The 27,532-nt window shown below is 47.4% G+C and overlaps 8 protein-coding genes across 8 annotated transcripts; 3 read left to right on the forward strand and 5 right to left on the reverse strand.

Annotated features, from left to right (window-relative positions):
• Positions 1-323: 323 nt before the first annotated feature.
• Positions 324-1,467, reverse strand: N7478_001091 (uncharacterized protein; the record flags this gene model as incomplete). Its single annotated transcript, XM_056917306.1, has 3 exons — positions 324-514; positions 591-1,158; positions 1,270-1,467. The coding sequence occupies 3 exons, from the start codon at positions 1,465-1,467 to the stop codon at positions 324-326; spliced, it is 957 nt and encodes a 318-aa protein (XP_056785186.1).
• A 638-nt stretch (positions 1,468-2,105) lies between these two features.
• On the reverse strand, positions 2,106-4,869 carry N7478_001092 (WD40 repeat domain-containing protein; the record flags this gene model as incomplete). The annotated part of the gene is made up of 3 exons (XM_056917307.1): positions 2,106-3,149; positions 3,210-4,723; positions 4,767-4,869. 3 exons carry the CDS (start codon positions 4,867-4,869, stop codon positions 2,106-2,108), a joined length of 2,661 nt encoding a protein of 886 aa, XP_056785187.1.
• Positions 4,870-5,312: 443 nt separating this feature from the next.
• On the reverse strand, positions 5,313-6,505 carry N7478_001093 (Ulp1 protease family protein; the record flags this gene model as incomplete). The annotated part of the gene is made up of 7 exons (XM_056917308.1): positions 5,313-5,373; positions 5,461-6,012; positions 6,083-6,102; positions 6,165-6,214; positions 6,267-6,281; positions 6,359-6,386; positions 6,446-6,505. The coding sequence occupies 7 exons, from the start codon at positions 6,503-6,505 to the stop codon at positions 5,313-5,315; spliced, it is 786 nt and encodes a 261-aa protein (XP_056785188.1).
• Positions 6,506-7,916: 1,411 nt separating this feature from the next.
• On the reverse strand, positions 7,917-13,700 carry N7478_001094 (putative Rho guanyl nucleotide exchange factor; the record flags this gene model as incomplete). Its single annotated transcript, XM_056917309.1, has 3 exons — positions 7,917-9,137; positions 9,199-13,568; positions 13,589-13,700. The coding sequence occupies 3 exons, from the start codon at positions 13,698-13,700 to the stop codon at positions 7,917-7,919; spliced, it is 5,703 nt and encodes a 1,900-aa protein (XP_056785189.1).
• A 1,860-nt stretch (positions 13,701-15,560) lies between these two features.
• On the forward strand, positions 15,561-19,336 carry N7478_001095 (telomerase reverse transcriptase; the record flags this gene model as incomplete). The annotated part of the gene is made up of 5 exons (XM_056917310.1): positions 15,561-16,007; positions 16,078-16,369; positions 16,434-16,649; positions 16,710-17,005; positions 17,054-19,336. The coding sequence occupies 5 exons, from the start codon at positions 15,561-15,563 to the stop codon at positions 19,334-19,336; spliced, it is 3,534 nt and encodes a 1,177-aa protein (XP_056785190.1).
• A 1,096-nt stretch (positions 19,337-20,432) lies between these two features.
• N7478_001096 (putative TBC domain protein) lies at positions 20,433-22,871 on the forward strand (the record flags this gene model as incomplete). Its single annotated transcript, XM_056917311.1, has 3 exons — positions 20,433-21,651; positions 21,712-22,166; positions 22,227-22,871. 3 exons carry the CDS (start codon positions 20,433-20,435, stop codon positions 22,869-22,871), a joined length of 2,319 nt encoding a protein of 772 aa, XP_056785191.1.
• A 2,022-nt stretch (positions 22,872-24,893) lies between these two features.
• Positions 24,894-26,039, reverse strand: N7478_001097 (alpha/beta hydrolase; the record flags this gene model as incomplete). Its single annotated transcript, XM_056917312.1, has 2 exons — positions 24,894-25,877; positions 25,953-26,039. The coding sequence occupies 2 exons, from the start codon at positions 26,037-26,039 to the stop codon at positions 24,894-24,896; spliced, it is 1,071 nt and encodes a 356-aa protein (XP_056785192.1).
• Positions 26,040-26,438: 399 nt separating this feature from the next.
• Positions 26,439-27,143, forward strand: N7478_001098 (GNAT family N-acetyltransferase; the record flags this gene model as incomplete). The annotated part of the gene is made up of 1 exon (XM_056917313.1): positions 26,439-27,143. The coding sequence occupies one exon, from the start codon at positions 26,439-26,441 to the stop codon at positions 27,141-27,143; it is 705 nt and encodes a 234-aa protein (XP_056785193.1).
• Positions 27,144-27,532: the final 389 nt, after the last annotated feature.

A 27,532-nucleotide genomic window follows, 5' to 3' on the forward strand; every position in this document is an offset into this window, starting at 1 on the left:
CAGGGTAATGATCATGAGACACGGAATCATGCATACTATGTTCAATGTGGTTTAATTTCGGATATGACTTCAAGCTTTTATTATAAGGGGGAAAATATCAGGGAGTCTCATTTAATGGCATATTTGGAAGCTGAGTATATCGAAAGCGGGATCAAAGATTGTGACCCAAACCAATGGTTCACGGCACAGACCATAACCTTAATTCATAGTGTTCCCAGCCCTTTGGATCAAGACGTCAGATGTATCAGAATGCCTGAGGCTCTTTTGATTTATTGTACTTCATGCAATTAATAAAGTCTCATTTTTAGCTAGTAATGGGTAGTTTACGAGCACCGGGTTCGAATTGTGGATGCTTGCCTGCGAGACAGCCTGCAATCTTTAGATTCCGCATCAACCATTACATTGCTAGTTTCTGGCCCATGATTCTCCTTCTTGTTGTTGATATCCTGGTGATCTGCGAGACTATATGTTCCAGATGTCGCAATAGACATACAGTCTTCCTGGTATGTCGCATCTATAAAACCAGATGATTAGCTTATTGAAAAGGCCAGAATTGGCCCAAAGACACTACATAGTAGATATAAGCTTACCATGCCGAGTGCAGCAATATGCCTTGTAACTTATCTGTCTCAGGAAATTCTCTTCGAAACAACTGGACCCATCTCGAAGACTTTGCGCCTGAATTGGACCTAGAGACTCTTCCATCCCCTGAACAAACATCCTCCAATCACCATTCCGTTTTATCATGCGTAGCTTCTTGTGACGCTCGTTGTCTGCCTCTGACTCCGTGCTCTTTTTGAAATGTTCCGCCAATTGGAATCTTTCATGGTATCCTTTTTTACAAGATGGACACACATAATCCAGCTTGTTACTGCGAATGATTCCCTTGTACCAACGCACATCATGGAGCAGCTTATGGAGATCCAATATTGCTTCGTCGTCTTCCGATACACTTCTCCCATTCAAAAGTATTCGAGTTGGATAAATCGGTTGGACGATTAAAAAGGTCATTCCCCCTCCTAGAAGTGCCGGTTGTTCCACCCAAATCGACTGCGCGGGACTCAATATCACTCCGTCCACCGCAGGCGCCTCACTAATTTGCAAAGCGGTATAAATCGCAAACGGTAAGTTCTGTGGCGTCTCTGCCGGTCGCGTAGTCTGTATCAGAGCATATTGGGCACACTAAATTATAATCCAACCCGTTTAGCCTTGAACAACAAGTAGGTTTAACTTTCACTTTTCTTCCTTCAAGGTTGACAATCCACTTACTCCCTCATAAATCAGTCGCCGAATCGCTGATGTAGCTTGATCAATTTGATCCGTCCAGATGGGGATAATTCCATTCTCATCGGCATCCGTCGCTTTCGCATTACCGTGCAGCCAAGGCTTGAGGCCATTCAAAACATCCAAAATCCGCTTCTGGTCTTCCAGACTCCCAAGTATCTGAAGATGCTGAAATGTGCTCATCTTTCTTATAATTTGAGTTGACAGGAAACTTCTTCCTTATTTTTCCCAGCTGTTTGGATAACCCTAGTACCTCCCCACTCTCCACCGCCATTATGAGTTATGTCTGCAAGTGAGCCTCGCTTGGCCGGAGCTCGAGCACCTACACATACATATACCCTATGGATCCGAACCTATCACCTTGAAGCATTATATTGCCGCTCAGACAGTTCTCGTAAAAAACCTGGAAATCGAAATCACTTAGGCGTCCCATCCCTTTCAAAGTGGCCTGCTCGGTTGCCTGCTGTTCATGGCTCTCACCGGTCTATCTAACTTGCATTCATTTGCTCAAATTTCACCTTGAAAGGGAAGCTACATATACTTGAGAAGGAAATTATGGACTGATCGTACTTTTGTCCGGGGTATGTGAGTGCGGAGTACATGACACTACCCCTGCCCTTGTTCTGCTAATTTGATGAAAGAGCCTCTCATCCCCACCCTTGATACCCCGCTATCAAGATTATGGGTGAATGGGCATCTACTATGTCTCTTATCATGATGCGTTCAATTTCTTATCTCTTAAATCATTTTAGGTAAAGATTTGAATTTGAGGGGTTTAATGTGCAATGAAGCTAAATTTGACAAAGAGCTTGTATCCAGATTTAACCGGCCTTCTCTAGCATTGAATGTAGACGCCATCGATCAAATACGAAACTAGAAACTCGACCATTGGCCAGACCAATAGCAATCCGGTCACCTTGTACATCATAGCACGCTGGCTGCATATGGAAAGGCAGCCGAAAAAAGAGCACATCTCCATAGCATATCCACTGATCTGCAACAGAAAGGCCCGCTGGATCATTTGAAATGGCCACCCGCTCAGCCTCAGTGCCATCTTTCAAGTTGATTTGTCCATAATCCGTAATAATGTATCGACCATCTGCCGAGAATTTCAGACTTCGACGTTTGAGATGACTACCCGAAAGCCGCGTGAAATTATTACCGTTTGAAATGTTCCATATCGTAATGACTCCAGTGTGAAGGCTCAAAAATGCGATACGCTTGCCATTGGGTGAAAATACGATATTTATAACCGCCTCTAGGTGCCCTGCATCTGTATTCTGGGGTTCACCTGTCGCGATATTCCACAGTGTGACCGTTCCCCGGTCACAGCCTGATGCGACATGTCTGTCGTCGGGCGAAAAGGCCACAGAGTGTACGCCTGACCTGTCTTCTAACGTATTTTGTAGCTCGGTCGTTGTAGAGTTCCACAGCTTGATCGTTCTATCGGAGGATCCGGACGCAATCTGTTTGCCGTCTGACGAGAATACCACAGCATTGACCGAGTCCAAGTGTCCCTTGAGTGTCTTTTGCGGATTGCCTGTTCTCGCATCCCAGATCTTGATCGTTTTATCATCGGAGCCTGATGCAATTTGCCTACCATCGGGAGAAAGTGCAATACATCTGACAGTCCTTGTATGACCTTCCACAATCTGTAAAAGAGAAAGTCGATAATCCTGCACCACAGGGAACTTTCTAATATAGCCTGGAATTTTGGCCATATTTTTCTCCCTCACAAGATTTGATTCGGGAGTGAAGATAAGACAAGCACTGTAGATTTGCAATGGCCAAAGATGTATAATACTGCGATGATGCACTAAGAAAGGTATAGCATCGCGCATAAGTGCCAAGGTTGAAGGTTCTTCCTTTGGAAAGGTGTAAGTAAAGAAAGGGTATCTCGCAAAAAGCCACTAAATACTACTAACCTTCGCCATATCCATCAATATCTCGAATAATCCAAGGAGTCTATCATCTATTCTATCCAATAGGCTGAGGCATTCCAACCACTCCAATAAATTCATGTGGAGAAAGTTCCCAATGGGTCCTTGATCAATGAACCCGCTGTGTTTGACCCTAGGATGGGCTTTCTGGAGATGCTGCACCCAGAAGGACGCTGGATAATCCAAGGAAGATAGCTTATCACTTGTGAAAGATTTTCTCGTGGAGTCAAGTCGTGGGAGTCCTATAAGATTGATCTTCAGCCGTTTGGACAAATGTGCAAGACAACCTAGCACAATATCGTAGTGTCCAAACTGTGTATTAGATTCAAGAATAGACATTCCACCTTCCCCGGCTAGGTAATCTCGAGCGGATTGATGAACAAATTCAACATAGTTGTCGTGTAATCTGACAAAAGACGCACAGCGATTGACTAGGATCTTGATTGTATCATCTCCTAGGCCTGTTATAACAGATACTTCTTCGACTTTCAACGGTCGGTATGCTAGTATTATCGCCTTCAAGAGTCGTATTTGTTGTTCAATATCATCCAGCTCGCCCGTACTCAACTGGCGCATTATGCGATCATAGAAATGCTGTAGCCCTGGTGGTAACTCCTCAATGGTAGCTAGAACCTCCTCTTGCCGAATACCCTCAAGCCTTTTGCAAACCAAACTCACCCATAAGAACGTACCCTCAGCTTTCAAAGAAAGGCTGTCTTTCAATTGGTCACTCAGTGCTGCTTTATATCTGTTTCGGATACTGAGCTCGTTCACCTTATAATGAATGTAGGACTGAACAGACTCGGAGACAAATTTTGAGTTCAGCTCCAGGCTAACTTGTATCTGATCATATCCGACTAGTAATACTCTTTCAGCGGCATCCAGGTGTCGACTTGTGAAGAGCCATTTGATTCGCGGGTTATCAAGCCCATTCCGAACAACAAGTGTAAGGAATTCAGCCATTTGGTTATCCTGGGACTCATCAAGAGCATCGATAACGATATAGACCTTTGAAAGGGTACAACCGTCTAGCATCTCTAAAAGTATGTCCCAGAGACCTCGCCACGAGGCTATATCTATATCCTTTTTGAAAGACTCGTTTCTCTTATCCCATCGACGTCGTAAAGACTCTTTCAGCTCAGTTCGCTGGGTAAGCAGCCTGAGAATCAAGCCTTTAATGAGTGATTCAAGGGTATTCAGCTTATTATCACCATTTTGAAAGAAGAAGTATGTCACCACATTGTTGTCTTCTTGAGAGAGGATTTCAATGAGGCCGATCGACATCATTGTTTTTCCTTTCCCAGCTCCACCTTTGATCCAGAGCAAACAGACAGTATTTCCATTTCGCCAGTTGCGATACTCCGGAGTCTCGAGGACCCATTCGAATGATTGGCGGAGGAGTTTGTCCTTGCCTTCTTTTAGGCGGTTCTTAACAACAAGTGTGTCTGGGCATCGAAGGGCTTGTAAGCACATGTGATCGATCTGTTCGGTGCTATATGCTATATGTATTCAAAGTGTCAGTTTCATGATTCAGCGGCTTACCTGCGCGATCAGACCTACAGTTGTGGAACTGCGCTGTGACCGAGCCGTGGTTATCCCCGATTTGAACTCCATGGTTGTTACTATGGAATGTAGCTGATGTCATTATGAAAAGTCATACAACATGGCATGTTTTGGATCGTACATGACAGATGTATTCGTGGGGTTAGCTAGTCCCAGTAGTAGTAGCTCAGCCTTGGACTCGGAGCTTAGTGAGGGGCATCCTGCAGCTTGATTATCAGGTGACTCGTACTCCTATTAGTAGTACCTGCTATCTACTTGTTGTGTAATAGGTAGATTCACTCAAGCTAGTGGGCCATCTTAATAGTAAATGAACCAGGGAGATTTGAATTGTGTAGAAATGTATGATTGAAGACAAAATCCATGTATGCATCGCTGGAAATGAATTAGGTCACATATGCTCACTATGATTATCTGTTTTCTTACCGTATATATAAAGAAAAGGAAGACACAAAGAATAAAAGAAATATGTATCCACGAAAGTTAAGACATAAACAGGCATCAACTCGTTATGAAGAAAAAGTAAACTCATTCAATGCGCGGCGGGCTTCGAGATTTCTTACCCATAGGACTCCGACTCATACTCGTCCTAAAACCAAAAGTCAGTATCAATTGATCGATCGCCTCCAGAACCAAAATAGAAAAAAGAACAAGAAAAGAAAAAAAGAAAACTCACGATCGTCTCCGCTCCCCCTCCTTTCTAAATCCCTCAATAATCTTCGTCATCTCCTTTCGTCCCGCAGATGCATCAACCCTCCTCCCACCAAGACTCATACTAACCTTTTCATGCGCAGAAGCCATCAACAACCTCTTAAGAAGAAGATGTCTCATATTCAAACACACAAATACCCCACAGTCACTTCCCCCATCTTGCTGCGGCGAATCTTGTAGATGTAAAAACCTAATGGGTATATTCAGGAGCATGCTGAATTTGTTCGTCACATCATTCGCTTCCCAGTGGTTTCCTTGGTATAACGAGTCATAGTGGAATGCGATACGGTCAACGACTGAGATGAGTAGAAGGGACCAGTGCGTGCCGCCTTCTGCTTGCGTTACGTTTCGGCAGTCGTTTATGGGGAGGAAGACGTGGGTTGCGCGGGAGAAGTCTGGAAGGGCGTCGCGGAGGGTTCGTGGGTCTCGTGTTTGCGCGAGCATGAAGGACATGCTTGGTCGCAGGAGGACGATGTTGGAGGTTTTGTATTTGGCTAGGAATTCGTGTTCGAGGTATCTGGTGATTATTAGCGCTGTTGATTGGGATTTGAGAGTTTGTTTCTGATCTGTATTGATGGGTGGCTTACTCTTGCCAGAATGAAATAAGCTATGTAGGAAAGATTGGTTAGCTAGTTGGTTCATCTGGTTCGCTGGAGTATGGAAACGTACATTATCGTTGAGCCAGTCGTTCTTGAGGTTTTGCATGTCCTCTCTGGTCACTATGCACTGTTAATTACCGAATAGAAACGCATTGGGTGAACAAAGTCATACATCGAACGTCATAGTCTATCCGCGCGCAAAGTTCGTTAGCACATGAATGGACAACATGCAGAGCGCAATGCTCAATGAATTTCAAAACTCACAGCTTAAGAAAGCATCTTCTGGCGTCAGCTGCGCGAAACGGCATCAGAATTGAGTCCCATGTATCCAGATTGGTCTCAAAAACCCACCATATCACCTAACCTCCCTCGCATCTTCTTCTGCAGTTTACCCAATCCGCCGTCCAACATGTCGCCGGCTTGCCAGATTTATCAGATCAGAAGCGAAAAGACCCAAGAAGTATGTATAGTCGACAGAAACTTCTCAGCCTAGCGGTACAGTACAGTATGTCGCGAATTGCCAAATTAGGCAGACAGTATGAGCTCAATCTGTTCTGGCTTGACTTGATCGGATCCAATCTGACTTGGCGCAAGGATCGTCGCGAAAAGAGTATTTAGCAAGCGCTATCCGTACACTCCGCCAAAGTTGCGCTTCGGTTCGCTCGAGGAAAGATTATGTATGACTCGGAGTTGAAGCACAGCACAGCACAGCACAGCACAGCACAGCACAGCACAGCACAGTGCAGTGGCTCAGTGGCGGGCCCGGAGCACAGCGCAGCCGAATGATTTACGCGTTCTCCCCGGTTCTGCACTTTGAGTGGAGACCGTTCGGATAACACTCCGGATTGGACGATAGACTCGGACGAAGTGGCCTTCGTCAGCCTTACGGGTGGCGGGTGCGACAGGCCTACTCCGTGGCGGGGATGTATGTCTCAGTTGAGGTTTACGGAGTAGAGTATGCACATGTGTAGAGGCAGGGCCAAATGGGTGGGGTCGAGTCGAGTACGTACAAGTCCTTGCTGGTGAGATTGAGGACTGGTGGGGGTGAGCTTGGGTTTTGGGTTGGCGCGCCGGGAGAGCTGCTACAGGTGGACGGACTGGGAGGGATAAGTTGTTATGAATCTGCGTGGGATTGTTACCGATTCTTAAGAGGGCCAGGCACCAGACGAGTTGGATTAAGGCTGGGTCTTTTCGGATGTTGGCTTGTGTCACATGGAGTCACGTGGGGCGGTTTTGGGTCCGTCATCAAGTATGTATGTTGAGATGACTGGCTACAGTAGGTATTTGGATTTGATTATGTTTGTGAACGGTTTAATGCATCTGCATTTACGACGAGTTGTCGGGATTAATATATGCAGGGATGATGTCTAAATTAATCAGTTCTAAAGAGAAGATTTACTCTGCAATGGAATAAATGTTTTGAAATATTCATCAATAATGAGGGGTATCTAAACATACATCCCAGAGCTCCATAGGCATAGGGTAAACAAAGTGATTGACAGCGATGGGGCATGAGAGTAAGTTGGAAGATTGCACAAGAAAAGAAAAGATAGAATGACAAACAAAATCACGCTGAATAGGCAGATCAAGATGAAAACAATGTCATAAACCGGTAGCCATGCCATATCTCAAGTGGGGTACCCATCTTGAATATTATCCTAGCTGACATGACAGGCATACCCGGACGTAAAATAACAGATATTGGTTTCCCTTTTCCTTCTTCCCGCAAGGGGACGGGTAGGTGAACGTGTAGGTGAATGGGTGGGGGAAAGGGAGATAGGCTAGGTGGCTGGCCATGAACCAAATCCTTGAGATAGATAGATTAAGAAGACAACTTGGCGAAATGCTTGTTCCAAATCCACCCAACTTGGCTTGAGGAGTCGTCTTGGTTGCGAGCAAGCCATAATTCGCCCTTTTCACCGATCACATCGAAGATCTCTCCTGCGACGTAGGTCAAGTAGACATATCCTGCCTCTCGGCGGGTTTTGTCAATACTGAATTCGTAGAGACTTGCTGCAAGGAATAAAACCTGAGGCGCCTTGGTATTGGCAGGGTTGGGCAGATTGTTTTGCGATGCATCATACTCTTGCTCGTCGGGGCCATCAGTCATCGGCATTGCAGACGAGAAAAAGCCAGAGTATCTTGACGGGGTCGGTGGCCGTTCGTTGTCAGTGGACGTAGACGTAGCTTTCAGGATATCAGCGAGGAAAGGCCCATCAATACTTAATGCAGGTAGTAGGCTGGGAAATTCCTCAGAGCCGCGGGTATCGGATGTACCAGACGCGGATGGCTGGGCTTGAGTCACATGTTGTAAGCTGCGTGAGGTATCTGGAGAATCGGATTGTCCACGTGCAGAGAAAGTGGAGCCAGAACGGTGTCGATTCGTAGACGCAGCTGTAGAAAAGCTGTCTATGCGGGGAGACTGGAAGAGCGAGGTGACGCCAGTGTATTCTTGGGAGACATGTGGTGAATCATCTGCAATAGATCGGCGGTGGGTAGAACTGTTGGCAGTGGATGTTCGCCGAGCCGAGCTGAAAGAAGGTCGTCGAGGTGAATTAACACCGCCTCCCACTGTAGGTGTATTGAAGTTGACCAAGTTCACACTGTCGGCGAGAAGAGACCCGTTGGCAATTCCGAGGGAAAAGATTTGAGCTTCAGCAAAGTTGTAGTCGCTGCTCCACTCGCTGATCACCTGTTCCCATTCCTCAGGGAATAAATCCACCTGTGGTGCAATCTTCTTCTGCATAACGTCCCAGAAGCTGGTGCTCACTTGGACGAAGTTCTTGAGGCACGCGTCCATCAGCTTGGCGGTGAGTTTAAAGAGCCTGGGTAGCTCTTCTTTCAAAGTTTCATTCAAGGCAATGAACTGTTCACCATTCTCAGCTGTCTTCTTATCGGGTTTATCGCCGCGGTCTGTGATAGATTTGAAGCGTCCATAGTCAAGCAAACGTTTGTCTCGCTTTTTCATCACTCGTTGCGGACCCTCATGAAGTTTAAGTAGCGTAATCATTGGTTGAATAACAGTTTCTCGAACCAATGTAATCTATACAAACATCACGTTAAAGGCCGCAATTTAGTTAAAACATAGGAGGGAGGAAACTTACATGTTCAGGCAAGGCAACAACAGTGACATCCTTTGTCGCAGCCTTGAACTGACGCCACTTGCTCTCCAGTTCGGGATAATTCGAGGGTGAGACATTCATCATGGCCTCAATTCCAAGGATGAAGGAATTTAGTTGGCCCATACAAAGTGTCATCTCCCGTGTATACATTTCCACGTCACGCATAACCACTTGAAGATGGAAAAATCCTTCGCCGAAGGCTGCAGCTAGCATGTCGTAATCTCTGTCTTCAAACATATCCACAATTCCGACCTGTTGGCGGAACTTCTCTGTTCGACGACCGAAAGCCTTGGACAGACCAGCACGAACATCAGATTGATTTCGTTTGCGGCCAACCACTTGCTCCACAACATCGGCACGTCTCTTCATCTCATTGATTCGAACGGATGCATTGGTAACTTCAGTTCGCGCATTCACAAGTTGGACACGGTCAGGATGATCGACTGGCGTAGCCTCCAGCAACTCGTTTAGAAGGAGAGGGTATTTAAGAATTCGCTGCACAGGCTTCACCAGTAACGAATCCAAATCCCAAGCGGTAGTCAGATCATCCGCCCATTGTCGACATTCTCTCAGCCAAATAACAACTTTCGGGTTTTGCTGGAGAGCCTGCAGTTTCTTGTTGGCAGAATCGTAGTTCTTCAGGTACTCGGAATAGACCTTTTCCATATGCATCATGTGAGTGACAAACGCTTCACCGATCGAGGTGCCTCTATCTTTCTCAAGGTCTGAAACACCTGCTTCTGGCAGACTCTGCTCCTCGACAGCCTGGGAGGCAGGACGATTAGTGTTGCGTTTACTGCTAAAGCGCTGGGACTTGGGCATGACGTAGATGCTTTTAGCAGCATGCTTGAGTGCGTCTTGGAAAGTCTGAGAAAACTGAGCAATTTCTGCGGAGTTGCTGAAAAGTGTTTTCACATCATCGGGGGAGAGATCCAAGCACGATCCAGAGGTGCCCTTGTATATATCTTCCACGACCTTCATATCTTGGCCAAAGGTATGTTCGGTATCGACCAGTTCCTTGATAACATGGCGGCGTTTCTTCAACTTCCTTTGTTCTGGAGAAGGAGATAATTTCTTTAGCTGCTCAGCTCTTTGATCAGCCCGTAGCAGATGCTCGGGGGCTATGCCTAGAGACGTAGCAGAAGATTCGGCTTTTTCGGAGTGGCTATGATCAATCTGCTGCAGCGAGGAAGATTCACTACTCTCTGCGCTATGGGCGATTTCGCGTGGTGCAGACGGAACCTGCTGCTTCGGGGGGATTTGAGGCTGCACGTGAACATTCTTCCGCGCAATGGAAGGATCCAGCAAAGCTTCATGGTCGTGGTGATCATGTGAATGGCCATGGCCATCGGGCATAAAGTCCGCCCGTTCGTCTGCTGGCGTGATTCCATCGCCCTCAGCAGCAACCTGCATCCAGTCCATAATGGATGGTGAAGCATCTTCCCAATCATCCGGTCCAACTAAGCTAGCCGTATGAGAGTTTCGTGCAGCAGTGACATTAGGTTCCTGGAACCTGGGGACCACTACTGGCTCTTCTCCTAGGTTATTTTTTGGGGGTTCAACATGCATTTCTGGCACCTTCACACCGCGCAGGATGTTGTCTCTGCTTTCTTTCGTCCTAGTATAAGGCTCTGGGTGGTAATGGTGCTGGGCAGGTGGCTCTGGAACGGATGGAAGGCCGGGGGATGGACGCGTTGCTGATGGAAAGGCGGGAGAAACTCGAGTTGCAGCTAAGCCAAGGTCGGCTGCCCTGCCTTGAGTCAACTGCTCCAGATATAGTTGTGTTGCGCGGCGTGGGTCCCATTTTCCCTTCTTGGCTAAACTTGGAGGCGTGGCGAAGAAGTTGGCTGCTGCGAATTGTTGTTTTTCCATGGTAGAGGGGCCGGTCAATCCCAGATCCTGGACGGGTCCTTCTTCATGCTCATCATCTGCAAAAGATGCCGGGCGTGTGGAAACAATTGAGCTAGATTCTTGTGACGGTTCCTCCTTTGATGGTGTTGGTCTCTGGAGAATCAAGTCGTCGCCGCTGTCCTCTTCATCGCAAACAGAATCCTGATTTTGGAGGGAAGATGACCAGGAGCTCATGCTCCATCTGTTATCGGGTGGACGAGCGACGCCTTTAGAATGCTCCATAGCGGCATGTGCAGCTTCTTCGGCATTCACGCTGCTCGAGGTTCTGAAGTACGATTTCCCACCAAGCATCATCTTCACCGACTGTTTTTCTTCATTCTCAGAGCTGCAATCATTCTCATCACACTCACTGCTAGAGCTTGATTCCCGAATCTGCATAATATGGTTTAGCAAAGTACGGTGAGCTTCAGCCGCGCTAGGCTTTCGTGAAATAAAATTGGTTTGCGGCTCGAGATCGATGTGAGTGCCATCAGAGCCTGCTGAATCCGGCGTGGGGCTTTCGGGGGCGTTCGAGTGCTGTGCACCATTTGATGATCCATCCGGCAAGCCGAGTGTCGGCGAATCCATTGTTGTGTTATGGACATCCTCCTCCGGGATCGGGACAGACGTATTCAGATGAAGCTGGGGTGTGGCATAAGGTCCCCTCGCCTCCTCCATCGCAGGTTGTGTGGGTTTCGTCACTGTGGTGGACATTTCTGCGGATAATGGAATGTTGTTATTTGTAGTGCTCGGTGTTGTCTGATCATCCTCGAGATACTCAGGCACCATGTCCACTCGTGTACGGCGTCGCAATTCGGCTGCCTCCTCTTCCTTTCGTTCATTCTCTTGGACGGTTCGGTTGAAGGCCTGCTGAATACGCTGTCGACGAGTTTCGAAATCCACGTTGCCCAATTCGGGTAATTGGCGGGATCGACGAGAATTCCGGTCTGTGCTACGGTCGGCAACTTTTTGTAACGAAGACAATCGCCTCCCAATTTCAGGAGAACGTGGTGTTGGCGGGCCAGCAATGGAAACCGTTTTTCGAGGTCGTGAACTGCGCAATGGTGGTGACTTTTTAGGAGGAGGAGCGGAGACGTAGGCTTGTAAAAGTTTACTTTGGTCAGGTACCGATACCGAGTGACGGGTTCGGCCAATGGCCATGTCCCGGCGGCCACGCGCTGTCATTGCAAACGAAGCGGGACCATCTTCCGTCATGCGGGGAGGACTTATAGTACCAGAAGCCGGTTTAGGTAGGCGGCTGGTGCCCTTCGGCGCCAGTGGAATGGAATTTGATCGGTTGCTGAATGTGAGATTGGCGGTAGGTGAGAGAGGCTCCGTACCGGAACCAGAGCTGAGGCGGTGCGAGGAAACTGGAATGCGGGATCTGGAATTCGGACTGCCCGGGGAGCCGTCACCAGGCTTTCCCTGCTGCAAGGGAGCTGAGACCGCCATCTCCGGATTCCACGGATCGGCAAGGGATTCGCCGGCCGGGCTCACAAAATCACTCCGAGATCTGCGGTGACTGAGACTTCTATTCGCGTTCGATTGAACTGCCTCAAGAGAATTCGCTTTTCCAAGATACCACGCGGTAGGAGTTAAAGGCGGCTGAGCAAGATTTGCTTGATTTAAAAAGGCCGGGTTCGGACTCGCTATGCTTCCGTCAGAGCCTCGACGTCTCGCGTGCCCAGGAACTCCTAGTCCTGGGTTGTTGAATTGCGTATTGAGAGTTAACAATTCACCGAATAGCTGTCTCCGCGAATGAGGTTCCGTGACTCGTTGGAAGAGCGGAGGGGGGATCGAGGTGGTCAAATGGTTCGGCGGTTCCTCGCTCTGAAGTGACTCCACCTGCAGCCTGGGGTTGCTAGTATTGAAGGAGGATGGCAGAGATTCGCGCGGTTGACGACGTCGCGACAAAGGATTGGAGCGTTCGGATCCGCGATCACTACCAGTTGGACTCGCTGTGCGTGATGTGGTTTGAGAAGTAGTGGGCAGAGGGAGCACTGAGTCAGACGTATTGTTGAACTTATTAACCAGGTCTCTAAAGGAAGGCTGCCTAGATCTGAATGAGGGGCGTGTCGAAGACGCATCGGCCGAGGGACCACCTCCCAAAGTCGGCGAATCAGATATGGAACGAGGGATTGGGCGTCTTGTGCGTGAAGGGTCTAGGACGTTTGCTGGCACGGCGGAGACTCTCTCATTTAGATTGGATGGGGCCGCAGCCATGCTGTACCTTGCATCCATCACATCTCCGAAGCTTGCCTTAAGGGGTGCTGACAAAGGACCTGTTTGTCGATAAAAATCGTCGGGATCGGGAGAGTCACGCCCAGTTAGGCCCTCGGTTTGACCGCTAGAGGGAAGGTGGGTTGAGGAAGCGGCACGGGTCGAGTCGAGGCCCGATCGGCGGGAGGGATACGTGGTGTTCGTCAAGGTGGTAGAGGGGGGAAAGGTGTGATCGGTGAGACCTCAAAAGAGGAGGACGAACTATGAGCATCGGATGGGGATTGGCCATAAGTGGGAGCTGATGATTGTCGCCCAAACGGAGGCGGCTGGGGATGCCGGATGCCAGAAGACTGTTCGATACCGCTGCCAGACATGTTTGGCATGCCCTGAGCCGACGTGGACAGCCTTTCGGATGTCTAGGATGGAATTTAGTCACTCGCGCGCTCTCTCCCTCTCTTTTAGGATGTTGATGCGTTGTCCCGCGGAGGTGGTGGATATGTATGGTCGCCCAACCAGGTTGTCGCAAGGTAAGTTGACTCAGGCTACAAAGCAATACCGGGGTGATTCACCCCCATTCACCATCATTATTTCAAAACAAGAAGAGGAGGAAGGAATAATGGGGTGTTTTTTTTCTTTGTTTCGTTTTTTTCTTTTGAAAGTTGATTGTTTCCTTTTATTTCCCCTCCTTTTTTCTTCTTTCCTCGAAGGAGCCGAGGGAGATGTTTGACTTGAAGACTCGCGTGGATGGAAATGCAGAGATGGGGGAGATCGACCCGATCAGCTGTGTGGGAGAGCACAAGGCGCCAGACCGAGCGATGACGAATGAGAGGGCCGAGGGATCAAAGTGGACACTGACGTTGGTTCGGCGTCTTCCATGCACGGGCTGTGATAGGGTGAGTGGAGAGGGGCGGAAGATGAAGAAATCGGGCTAGAATGGATGCGACGACTGGAAGTCTTCAGATTCGGGTGTAGGGGTGTTGTAGAAGGTGTAGGTTGTAGGGGAAGAGGGGAAGAGGGGAAGTGTAGAATTGGAGATGGTCAGATGGGAGCCTGGTGATAAAGAGAAGGAGGAAAAGCGAAAAAGAACTTGAACACCGATTGCGTAGTTGCCATAAGAAAGATCGTGGATGAAGTAAGATGAGGGGGAATGAATGGAGTCGGGAACAAGTTCTGAAACCGTGGGAGATGGTCACTTTTCGGGGCCCTTTGTTTGGGGGTTATTGTTATTATGATTAAGATTAGTTAATTAATTAATTCTGATCTTAATTCTGGATTTAGTTCCGAGTCTATACATTATTCATTAAGTTGTATGCTACAACAACTATAACTATAACTACTAGGCATTCCCTACTGTATAGTACTGTACACTGTATAACCCCCAATCGAGTCAAGCCCCAGGAACACAAGGAACAAGACTCCATTCCCCTCTCAATTATCGAAAATAAAAAGTCAAAATCAAATCAAACGTGGAACCGTCTGACGCAGTGGAGACGCAATTCCTTCGCAACGGCCTTTCTAGACCGACAGTCTTCTCGATCTGTTCCGTGGTTCGCTTTGTCTCAATTTCCGGTGATTAAGCATGATGAGCATTGACCTTGGAGGAGATTATGTACATGTGCATGTAGTCCTTGTATAGGAGAGGAGATAGTCAATAACTGTTAATTATGTTACTATGTGAATAGATTCAGCCTCGTTTGCCGAATCTATTGTTGGAGGGTCTTAGCCCCCAATCTACCATTGGGGGCGTAAGATTACATCTACTACTACCGCTCCTACTATTTACTATCTGGCATTGCTACTGCTACTACTAAGGGCTATTTAGGGGATATTTAAAGGCTACCTACTACTATTCTGTAGTAGTAACTTGCATAATCTCCGTACTTAATGGCCAATCTGCTGCTATGATGTACACAATTAATACACCTAGTATCCTAATAATGAGCAAACAGAACAACAAGTTCTAATTTTGAAAATATTTCAAACATTACAATATGCAGGATATTTGAATAACTCAATTTTTCGACTTTTAGCTCGTTTGTTTCATGTAGTTGTGATCCATCATAGTTCGACCCCTTCCCGCCCCATCAAACGTCGCGAACGCGTCGAACATCATCAACACCAACACCAACATTCAGAACCCAATCGCCCACTCAATGATCATGTAGACCAGGACAACCAAGAAACCAGAAGTAAAGAGTCTACTGGATTCATTCTCGGAATCCATATCCCCCACCATGGGCAAAAAACGCAAGAGGTCCAGCAACAGACCCAGCAAGACTGCCGGTCCCACGGCCTCGTCTCAGTCCAGTATCACCGCAGCCACCGGTCGTTTCAAATCCTCCAAAGGCCCCGTTGCGCGAGACAACCACACATCGCACCCAGTAATCTCACTGTACTACCGCCAACTCCTCCCACTACGACAATATCTCTTAAACCAACTCCCCATTTCTTCCAAATTGCGACGAAGACGCATCACATCCATGCGTCCTACACCCGAACGCAATGATCCCCATTTCCAACCCTTGGCCGATCTGCTCGATTCCACCTTAGTCGGTGTTCTAAAGGAATCATCCCCTACTATCAGCTCCGAGCGCCAACGCGACTATCGGGCTTTCACCCAGTCGCAATCGCGGTCGGTCCTTATCAGCACGGACACGGGGCCGACATCCCCCCAATCTGAAGTATGAGTTGCATTGCAGGAATTCGGAGCTGTCCGTGCGCGTCAAACGACTAATGTTTGAAAATGTCTAGGTGGTTGATTTTGTGATCGGCCAACTTTTTAAGAAAAATTCGAAACCGCAGCATGTACTAGCTCATGGATTTCAGAGACCCTCTATCGGTAATGATGACCTCGAGAGTAACATTCCGGGTGTCGCTATTCGTTTTCCCAATCAGAATGTGTGTACCCTCAAGGATTCACCTTGGACGGAAGTTCTTGGCCTTATGGGCCAGAATGGAGATGAGATTATGCTGCGATTGTTGTTTGATTGCGGTGTCTTTGTTCCCATAGATGCACAAAGGGGTGTTTACTATCAATTAAGTGGTATAGTCGTCCTCCCATCTCTAATATCTTCTATTACGACCAACCTAAAATCGCTTTTTTACAGGCCTGCCCCTTTCCGAGCTCGAGCAGCTTCACGAGTCATGCGCTAGACCGAATGAGCCAACCGAACCTGCGGTGCAAACCTCGAAGAACAAACGGGCCAACGGTCAAAGTGAGACCCGTAGCCCCAGCAGCATTGTTTTTCTACGTCGTAGCATGCTGTATAGCAGACATGCTTGTTGGACAAACGGGAAGCTGAAAGCCGGGCTGGGGAAGTCCCGTAAGTTGAATTTTTGCATTATTTATCTCATTTGAATATCTCTGACGATAGCTTGAACAGACGTCCTCAACCGGTTTGAAAATGTAGATTCTGCAGCTCACACAATCCATGTGATGATGTACATGTTTCCTCGTCAATTTCGTCTTCGAAATGTATTCGTCCCAACAGGAGAAGCCCATGAACAATTTACAAGTCATGGGCATATCTTCCGCGAAGATGAGATATTTGCTGGCGATGAACATCCAAAACTCCCCAAGAGACTGGGTGGGGAAGCTGCTGCACTTGCTCTTAAGCTTCGTGTCCGCCATAATCGATCTTCATACCATGAATTACTGAAATATTATTGTCCTGCTGAGGTAAGTACGTCGAACAAGGTTTAAGTAAGCCGCCACTGACAGCTGTAGTCAAATGGACCCTGGAAACTAGATCTTTGCACTCAGACCCAGAACAGTCAAAATGAAACCAACCAACCGGGATCGTCTAATGGGTCAAATCTGGTGACTCAAATACCAACCAAGCCGTTTACACCCATTCTGCCTTCAGAAGGTCCCGGGGATAATGAGTCGGTCCCTGAAAACCTGATTCGAAAACCCAAAATTGGTCTTACCGACTATGCCACCCCAGCTTCTTCCGTCTCGGCCTTTTGTCGAGCTGTGCTTTTGAAGTTGCTTCCTTTCAGGTTCTTCGGCGAGGGTACAGAAGGAGCATCTAACCGAAAGCTTATCATGAAACATGTAGATGCTTTTATCAAGATGCGGCGATTCGAAAGTCTGAGTCTACATGAGGTATGTAAAGGCTTAAAGATCACCAGCATCCCGTGGCTTGCTGGACCCTACCTCCTGGATTCGAAGGCCAAAATTTCCCTTACAGACTTCAAGAAACGTACGGAACTACTTCACGAATTCATGTATTATGTCTTTGATGCGATTCTTATTCCTCTTGTTCGGGCCAACTTTTACGTTACTGAATCTCAGACTCATCGCAATCGTCTCTTTTATTTTCGCCACGATGTATGGCAACGCCTTATCAAGGAACCGCTGATGGACCTGAAAAAGAAAATGTTCGAAGAGGTTGAGACCGACAAAGCTCAACGTCTACTTGCACGAAGATCACTAGGAGTCGGTACATTACGTTTGCTGCCGAAATCAGCAGGCATTCGACCCATTCTCAACCTGCGAAAGCGTGCTCTTAAAGAATCAACCTGGGGCGGGAAAAAGAGACATTATCTAGCAGCGAGTATCAACTCAAGTCTCACTCCTATCTACAACATGCTATCTTATGAGCGCAAACGAGCCCCTGAAAAGTTCGGATCGTCTTTACAATTCGTTGGCGACATTCATATCCGATTGAAAGATTTCAAGAAGCAGTTAATCGAGAACGCACCTGCGACCGAGCCTCACAAGTTGCCTCAGTTGTACTTTGTCAAACTTGATATTCAAGGCTGCTTTGATACTATTCCCCAGAAACAGCTTCTGAGTCTGATAGAAGACTTGGTATCTGAAAGGACTTATCACATTACCAAGCATGTTGAGATGAATCCATCTGCTTTCGATGCACGAGGAAAGCCAATGCGACGATTCATCGGGCGCGCGGCGCCAATCATGAAACAGCAGCATATACCAAATGTTCTGGCTAGCGAAGCGCAAGGCGGAAGGGCTAAGACCGTGTACATCGATACCATCAACCAAAAGCTTCATGGGGCCGAAGACCTACTAGGTCTCCTTGACGAACACGTTCGGAATAATCTCGTCAAGATGGGCAAACATTACTTTCGTCAACGAAGTGGCATTCCACAGGGATCTTTATTATCTAATTTACTTTGCAACTTCTTCTACGCCCAACTAGAAGAAGAAAAATTGAGCTTCTTGCGACCTTCTGACTCTGTCCTCCTTCGACTTGTCGATGACTTCTTACTCGTCACGACTGACATACGCCAAGCCATGCAGTTCTTGCAGGTCATGATCCCGGGTCAACCATCCTACGGTGTTCTAGTCAATCCGACCAAAAGCATGGTCAACTTCACCGCTACAGTAGAAGGAACCCACATCCCCCGACTAGAAGGATCACCTCTCTTCCCATACTGCGGCATGCTCATCGACACACATACACTAGAAATAGTCCGAGATCAAAGCCGTCTCCTAGAAGGAGGCGATTCAGCAGCAGCCACCATCTCCGACACACTGACAGTCGAAACAAATCGTAACCCCGGCCGTGTGTTCCGGCGCAAAGTCCTTGGACCCTTCCGACTACAAATCCATCCTATGTACCTTGACGACGCGCATAATTCGCGCAGCGTGGTACTTTCCAATCTCCACGCTAGCTTTATCACTGCCGCGATGAAAATGTACCGGTACATGAAATCTCTTCGGGGACATAGCCATCCCGGCCCGCCTGTTATCATTCAAACAATCCATGACCTTATTCAGCAGACGTTTGGCGTGATCCAAACACGGCGTACATCGACGACGAAGCCCTTGTCTTGTTTTGTTCAATTATGGCATTTGCAGTATCTGGCTGCTTCTGCATTTCAGTTTGTGTTGAACCGAAAGCAGACGCGATATGTGGCTGTGCTACGATGGCTGGATACATTGGGAAAGGAATCAAGACCCAAGTCAAATGCGGAAGCTCTTCGACTAAAGCAGGTGGTGAAGCAGGGCACAGCATTATTTGAAGAATGGCGTTTCTGATGATTGTGAATACAGTCGCACCTGTATAATTTACCATTTACCTATGTGTGTACATTAGCTGGCCCAAATTTATTTACTGGCAACCCTTCCAATGTTGGGAAAGCCCATACATTTCTACTGTTCCTATCCAATCAGGGCCTCGGCCCATTGTCTGGGCATCAAGTCGACCGCGGGTCTACTGTTCTTGGACCAGCACCCGACTGGCTACAGACCTCGATCTCCTGGAGTCTCAGGGGAAAATCGATCGAGTTCTGGTCCAAGCAGGTATTTAGGTCGGAAAAGGTTTTAGAAATGTTCTCTTAGAGTGATCTAGCGCATCTTATGGTTTGGGAAAGGCATGTCGATACTTTCCTAGTTAGGGATGATTTATAGGGGATCGGGTACTTGACGGTACATGTCCCCTCATAGTATAGTGTCCAGGCACAGGTACCCCCAAGTACCCCCTTTTGGCTATTTGTTCTCGGCCAGACCGAGCGCGGCATCTGCACTGCCTGAGGCTCCACTTCTCCGATCAACCTTCGTTTTCAGTTGGATCCTCTTCTTTCTTTTGAACGCGACAACACACTCTCATTTCAACCCCTCGTTTCTTGCTTTTGATCTGCTCTCATTCCTTTTCAGATTCTTTTCTTTTGCTTGCTCTTTTTTTCCCACTTCCTTCATTCGCTCCAACTCGCATCTTCTTACAACTATCTTGGCGGCCCCCATTATCTCGCTCCCCGTAATTCCCGGGCCTCTCCTGATTCGATTTACCCTCGACGTTTTCCACCGGTTATACGCTAGCCTATCTGCTAATCAAGCTGCGGCTGTGCCTGCAATTTCGCTTCTTGGAACGAAAAACAAAAAAGTGAAGGAATAGAAAAAAACAACAACAAATCGCCCGTTGATCGATTGGTTATTTTGTTTTGTTGTGTTTAGATCGTGTGTCTGGAACCACCTGCACCACCCCCTCCGGAAACATCTACTCCCACCCGGAGAGCCTTGCGTGCGATTTCGAACCCCTTCCCGCCCACTCATCGATTTGTTACCCATCTTGTACGCTTGGATGTCGATGAGATTTGTGGAGGACTACCGATTTTGAATACAATTACATGAGACCATGACCACCGTCTGTTCGACACCCAATTCCCCGCCCGAATTGTCCGGGTCCAAATCTTCCAAATCCTCCTCCTTCCATTCCTCGCAGATCGACGGCTCAGATAGCATTTTTACAGATGTCGGAAACTTCGAAGAGATCGGTCTGGAAGATGATTCAGAACTTCAGATCGCCGCCGATCCATCTACAACCCCTTATGGTCGTCCCGGTCTAACGGGTCGGTCGCCCGCCGCTGCTCGACTCTCTAACAAGAGCCCTGCCGCTACGACACGCGATTTGACAGCGACGCCAAAACCGAGACAACGAAGTCCTCTTCCTCCTATCCATAATCAGACTAATGGCGCTATCAAAACTCCGCAATCCGCCGGTTCCCTGTCGGCCCGGTCTCCGAACAGGAGAGACTCATCTAGCACTGTTAACTCGGCTAGTTTGACACCCTCCCAACCGCGACGATCACGATCAACGTCTCCTTTACGGCCTACGTCGAGTCGGTCTGCTTCGACTACTAGTCTTGCGCTGTCTCCGTTGTCTGCTAGGACGCCTACGCAGAAGCAGACATGGCAGCCGAATCGCAAGACGTTGAAGGATTTGGAAGAGGAATACCACGACTCGGATGATGAACTTCCTGATGATGCTAGTCTTTGGAATATTCCTATCTCCCCACGCCCAGTCCAAGATCGTCCACAGTCACGGAATACCAGTCCCAGTGGCCGGAGCCCTGGACCAAGACCGTTACCCATATCCCATACGACTTCGGAGGCTGCTGTTGTGCCGTCTACGTCTAATGCGTCTAAAGCTGCTCGTATGAGACGGGCCCCGCAACGGTCTAGCTCTGCTGGGCCTGAACGTGGTCAATTATCGCCTCGGAATCCTCGCGCCTATTCTTATAACAGCTTTTTGTCTGATCTATCGGAGGAAGCAAGGATCATCACTGAGGCTCTGGAGCATCATGCTGATGAGAACGGTCGTAAACGAGAGGATGCAGTGCAGAATGGGACATCACGGCGGTCAAGTTCAGAGTCACCACGTCCATCACGTGAGAATATCGAACTTCCACCGGTCCAAAAGTCCAATATTATGATCGATCCTTTGCCCATTAGCAAAGAGAAGGAAAAGGTTCTTACGCGGACTCGTCCGAGCTGGCTACCGCCGAAGGACCAGAAGGAGGAAAAGAAGCACTTGAGACAATATAAGGAAATGATGGCTCAATCAAAGGAGGCTGGTACGTTTTCTTGACTCATTATCTAAATCGATATGTTCAGCCCACTAATTCATACTCTAGATAAACGGAAAGCTGCGCGGGCTGCGTCGGCTCAATGTGAAAAGGATACTACTCGCGATACGCTTCAAAACATCTGGGATGAGTACGTTAACCCCAACTGGGATCGGGTCGTAAATGAATCTCGTACGCGAGAACTCTGGTGGCGTGGTATTCCTCCCCGCAGTCGAGGATCGATGTGGCAGCGTGCTCTTGGCAATGAGTTATCTCTGAGCGATGAATCATTTATCAAGGCACTGCAACGTGCTAAGGATTTAGAGTCTAAAACCGAGGCAGAGCCAACTGAAACTAAAAAGCGACTCCTTGAATGCTTTGCGGCAATTGAGAAAGATGCTTCAACGGCATTCCCGGACTTGAACCTTTTCCAGGAGAGCGGTCCATTGCGTGAGACTTTGATCGACGTCCTGAAAGCATATTGCATGTACCGCAGCGACGTGGGATACATTCATGGACTTCATGTAAGTTTGATCCTTTTTTTTTTTACACCTTCCGTCTAACATTAACTAAAAATCCTCTAGACTATTGCCGCTTTACTCGTTCTCCAGTTCTCTTCCCCCGGTTCAGCATTTGTCGCCATGGCCAATGCCTTGAATCGACCTCTTCCAGTCGCCTTTTTGACCTGGGACCGTGGCGGCATGACGCGCACCTACCATCTAGCGACCGACACCCTCCGTTACAAATTCCCCCGCCTAGCAGTGCACCTGCACGAAACACTCCGCTTATCAGATGAAGAGATATGGGAACCCATCTTCCGCACCCTTCTCACGAACGGTCTCGACCTGGAGCGAATCTCACGCGTATGGGATTGCTGGGTCTTCGAAGGCGACCGTATTATGATCCGTTCCGCAGTCGCAGTTCTAGGATGCCTCCAAGCACAGCTATTCTCGTTCCATCAACCCGATGACCAGAGCCGGATCACTGTGCGCGACATCTTAGGCTGGGGGCCCCGCCACATTGGTGCGAATAACCAAAAGCCCAAGGATCGACACAGTGCACCTGCAGCTGCTGGCTTTGGTGGTGGTCAACTTGAAAATCCTGGTGTGGCCGATTACTGGATCCTGACCGCTGCAGGCGACGAAGATGGGTTCATGTCCGCAGTGCGAGAGGCTGGAAAAGTCCGACAACAAGAACAACAGCCCCCTACTCCGACTCCGACAAATTAATTAATCAGCATTACGCTATGCTTATACTATGTTGTCCGGCCGCCTATACTCTGTTTCCATCTGTTCTGATTACAGCTTACAACTTTGACAACCTTTTCTCATGCGTCTCTCTATTTCCTTCGCTGTGCAATTACCTTACGTTACTGTTACTGTTGTTCCTGGTGCTGAGTCTCATTCCAACCCAGACACACTTAGATGGAGCGACATTGGTGCATTTTACTACTATCCGCTCGTTGATTTTTGAATACCCAGAGAGTACGCATGCATGCCATGATTGATTTTTTCTTCTTCTCTTGTTCTTTTTCTTTTGCTTCGTATGGCTGTTAATTAATGATGACGGTGGCTGCGATCCACCTCAACGCCGATTTGTCCATTTGTTATCTATCACTTGGCCCGTCCGTCTATATATTACCAACAATCGCTGTCTTGTTCAAGTTCAAGTTTCTTTTGCTATGCTGTGCTGTGCTGTGCTTGTCGATTTGTTGAGTCGTCTTCTCTTCCTCTTCCTCTTTTTGCTTCCTTTCATTCCAATTCTTTATATGTATTTTTAGATTATGGACCTCTGTGCATCGAGTCCTGTCATTCGGAGCGGTACACGTAGCAATCGAGGCACATCAGTTCTGTATGTCTTTCTTTTCATAAAGGTCCGAATTAAGAACATGATTGAAGTAAGGTGGTATGTCTCCTTTCTTACGGTATTCAAGTTCTTGAAAGAGCTCTGTGATGTGGTGGATTAGGTTCCATGGTACCTCACTCTATTTCTTCCATTAGCTATCCTTTATGTTCATTCTTCTAAGATGAATACATGTTGCAACGACCTTTGACTAGTGAATGTCGAGTTCTCTTAGATCTGTCTTTTTCTTTCATCCATCGATCTTTCACCATCTTAATGAAAGGTATATCAGCCAATCAAAAGAATTATCGCCACCTTCTCGTCCACGGGATATCTACCTATCAAAGAAATACTGTGCATATTTAGAAATAAACCTCTTTACCCAAGCCCATATGATACTCTTTCTTACATGAACATGGACCAGGTATCTAAGATACCTTTCTGCAGGCTTCACCTTTGTATTACCAGTGGCCAGTTGAACTAGAGATAAAAAGGCCTATGATTCCAGTTCAAGTGAGATTTTCAGACTCGATCTCCGGATCAAGATCTCATCTACCTACTCTACTCTTCTCTATTCTACTTTGCACATACATGTGATAGGGCTGGATCTCGGATACTTTCATGTATAGACAGTCGGAGGATCTTGTTGATTGATCTATGTACGGCCTCATCATCTCCGACCATGGGGATCGTAGCTCTCAAAGTGACTCCTTGCCTGTTTCGCAGATTTGGAATTACGATGATGGAGTGAGAGATGGGGTGAGCGTTATTTTCAGGTTTTGATGATACTCGCTCAACGGTTCCTGTACCTAGATACTTCAGATATTCTGGCGTGATTCGTGGAGGGATACGAGTTATTAGGCTTTGAGTTCAGGAATTCAATGTTCGGGGCTTATTGGAGCTTTCTATGTGTCAGATGGACACTGAGTGTTGGAAGAGTGTGCATTCATGGACTTGGAACATGTATTGATGGAGTTGGAATTTGTTATGTCAGTGGGTGGATAGAGGCTTTGGGACTCGGACTGCCAGGTTCATAACACTGGCAGTGCCTCTACATATACCTAGACATACTTGTATGTACCTAGGGGTACACAGATAGATGCTTGGGTATAAAGAGAGAACGAGAAAAGGGATAGGTATATAGTTGGTAGCTATAGATACCTTGTAGACGCCGGCATTTCCCATGAGTAAGGTAGAATGGTAGAATGGAGATAATGTTTTCAAAGAGAAACGTAGAGACTCATGGGAAATGCTGTGCGTTATTTGGATCTATAGTTAGCCAATTATATCACTAGTGTCTCTAGCGCAAAGCTTCAAGATGGAGGACTTGATTCCTCCCACGGTTGTTCAAATCCACTTATAGGCGTAAAATGTATAGAAATAACGCTTCAATGTAACCAGTTCTATCTTTACTTAGTCTCAGCGAACAATTCCTTGATACCCTCCCTATCCACCGGATTCTTCAACAGCCATCCAATATTCTCAAGAACATCCACCTGACATTTCCCAGACTGTTTCAGCTGCGGCCACATAATCTGATGACCATGAGGACAACCAGGATAAACATCCAGCTTCACATCAACACCTTCCTCTCTCAAAGCCCTCGCATAAATAATACCATCATCCCTCAACGAATCCATGCCATCAACCTGAATATAAGTCCTCGGGACCTTAGAAAACGGAACATCCAAATTAAACGGAGAATAATCCTCCGAAAACAGATCAGGCTTATACAACGAAGAAATATGATCCATAGCCTGCTTCCCTAGAACAGGAGACTCACTATTCTGTTCCCTCGCAAGCCACACATCCCGATACTTCTCTGGCACAATCGGATCCGCCAAAGTACCAGGTACATTAGCGAAAAGACCAGTCAGCGCCGGAGAAAGTTTCTCCTTCAGCGCACGATGCGTAACTGAAACAGCAAGCGTAGCACCCGCAGATCCACCACCGACGACGAATCCTTTCGAGGTATCCGCGCCGATTGTGGAAGCATTAGCTGCGAGCCATTTAATGTTATCCCATGCGTCTTGTTGGGGGATGGGGAATGGGTGTTCCGGTGCGAGGCGGTAGGATGGTAAAGCTACTGTAGCGCCGTATAGATAGGCGGTGTTACGGGCCCAAACTACTAGTTGAAGGTTTGTGCCGTTGAAGAAGCCTCCGCCGTTGAAGAGGACGAGGAGTGGACTTCCTGATTCAGGTTTCTTTTCTGGGTGGACCACGCGGATTTCACTCTTGTGTCCGTCGCGGAGGGTGATTGTGTGAATGGATTCTGTGGTTCCGCGGGTTGGTGCGGCATCTGCAGCTTGCTTTTCCATTCCTGCTACGATTGTTCGCACCGTTTCTGGTGAAAGGGTCAAATCGAGCTTGCGGGGCGGGGTAACTTTGAGTAACTTGAAACTTTGTCAATATTCTGAATAAATATTGGGTAAATCGTTCATTCTCAGGATAGGATGGCGCATAGATACCTCTTCCAGCTCTGGGTCAATAATGCCCAGTTTGAGGACAGCTTCTGGGGTACTGAATTCATCGATTGGATCTAGATGTGCTGCCATATTTTTGTTGCGTCGGATGTATCCTTAGGGTGACTTGTGAAGAATAAAGTCCTCTACTGGAGATATTTTGTCGTCTTTATACTGATTTAGTACGGCAGATGAATCAACAACCTTGGGATAAGCTCAATCCAATTGAATGGACCCCGCCCTGCTCGCCTGAGACATGACTCACGGTGACTCCATCTGACAATCGTCATTGGGTCGCCCAAGCCCACTCCGAATACGCACCTGCATATTGTAGCCCCACAGTGCCATTGTAAGATTCATGTTGCGACAAGCCGTGATTGGCTGATTGGCCGGATGTATAACCCCCACACACCACACATATAAAACCCGACGACCTTCTTTCTAATGTCAAATTCAAGCTAACTGAGACATTCATCATTTCAACTTTCAAATATGGACACCGCTCAAAATTCAGTCCCTGCCGATCAATTTCTTATTTTGACCCCCCGACTTATCCTACTCCCCACCCCTATCGCGGTGTCCCTGAGCGCATATAGAAAGCTATACGTGGAACTATATGCCGATGCGAATTTCTGTGGAATGGGCTTTGGACCCCATTTCTTGCCTAGGAAATGGAGTGATGACGAGGCACGGGAAATGATCACGACGCGCGATATTCAGCGCTCCTGGGAGAAATATTCAATTGGTAATTTCGCTGTCGCGCTACGCGATCAACCAGATGAGTTCAATATCGGCGTACTCAAAGGAAAACCATTTGAGGATTTTGTGGGTCCTGATATGGCTCTTTTTGAAGATGTGAATTTGAAGTGGGTTGGATATGCTGGGATACGTGATGCGACGACAACTTCCCTTCCGCATCGGGGAGTCGCTGACACTGCCCTTCCACCGTGGCAGGAGATGGTGGAGGTTTTATATGGTACTTCGCCGGAGTGTTGGGGGAAGGGTATCGCGAAGGAAGCTGCTGAGGCGGTTATGAAGTGGGCTACTAAGGAAAGAGGGGTGAGGAGGTTTATTGCTGAGACTGAGCGAGATAATCAGAGGAGTGGCAGGGTTTTGCAGAAGCTTGGGTTCAGTCACAGTGGAACGGATTATTGGAAAGAGCCTAGCGAGGTCGAATGGGAATGTGTTGTGAGGTAGATGGTATGCATAATATGTACATAGTGCTCTAATACAACTATAACCAATGCCTATCTTCCTCAGGCTATCATCGCTCATCATCTTCCATACATTTTCTTGGTAGCCTCAGTATGGAGTTGGAAGCTCTGAGACTAATTTGGTTCATGATGGTTCGGCTGTTACGAAAGGAGCATGATGGGTTTAAAATGTCTTTATTGATTCAAGTATAGAGTTGATGCACTTACGAATTTATATATGGTTCTCAACTGGGAAATCTTTGCAAGTAATGAATCGCTTGATTTAGCTAGAAATTGCGTTGCAATAATATGTAAAAATCCACTTTAGAAACCAGCAGCAAATTTCTTAAACCCGCACGCACTCTTCGCTTTTGTATGCATCATGATTTGAAG

The sequence above is a fragment of the Penicillium angulare genome (assembly GCF_028827245.1).
Source record: "Penicillium angulare strain IBT 27051 chromosome Unknown utg000001l_segment0_segment0, whole genome shotgun sequence".
NCBI classification, from domain to species: domain Eukaryota; kingdom Fungi; phylum Ascomycota; class Eurotiomycetes; order Eurotiales; family Aspergillaceae; genus Penicillium; species Penicillium angulare.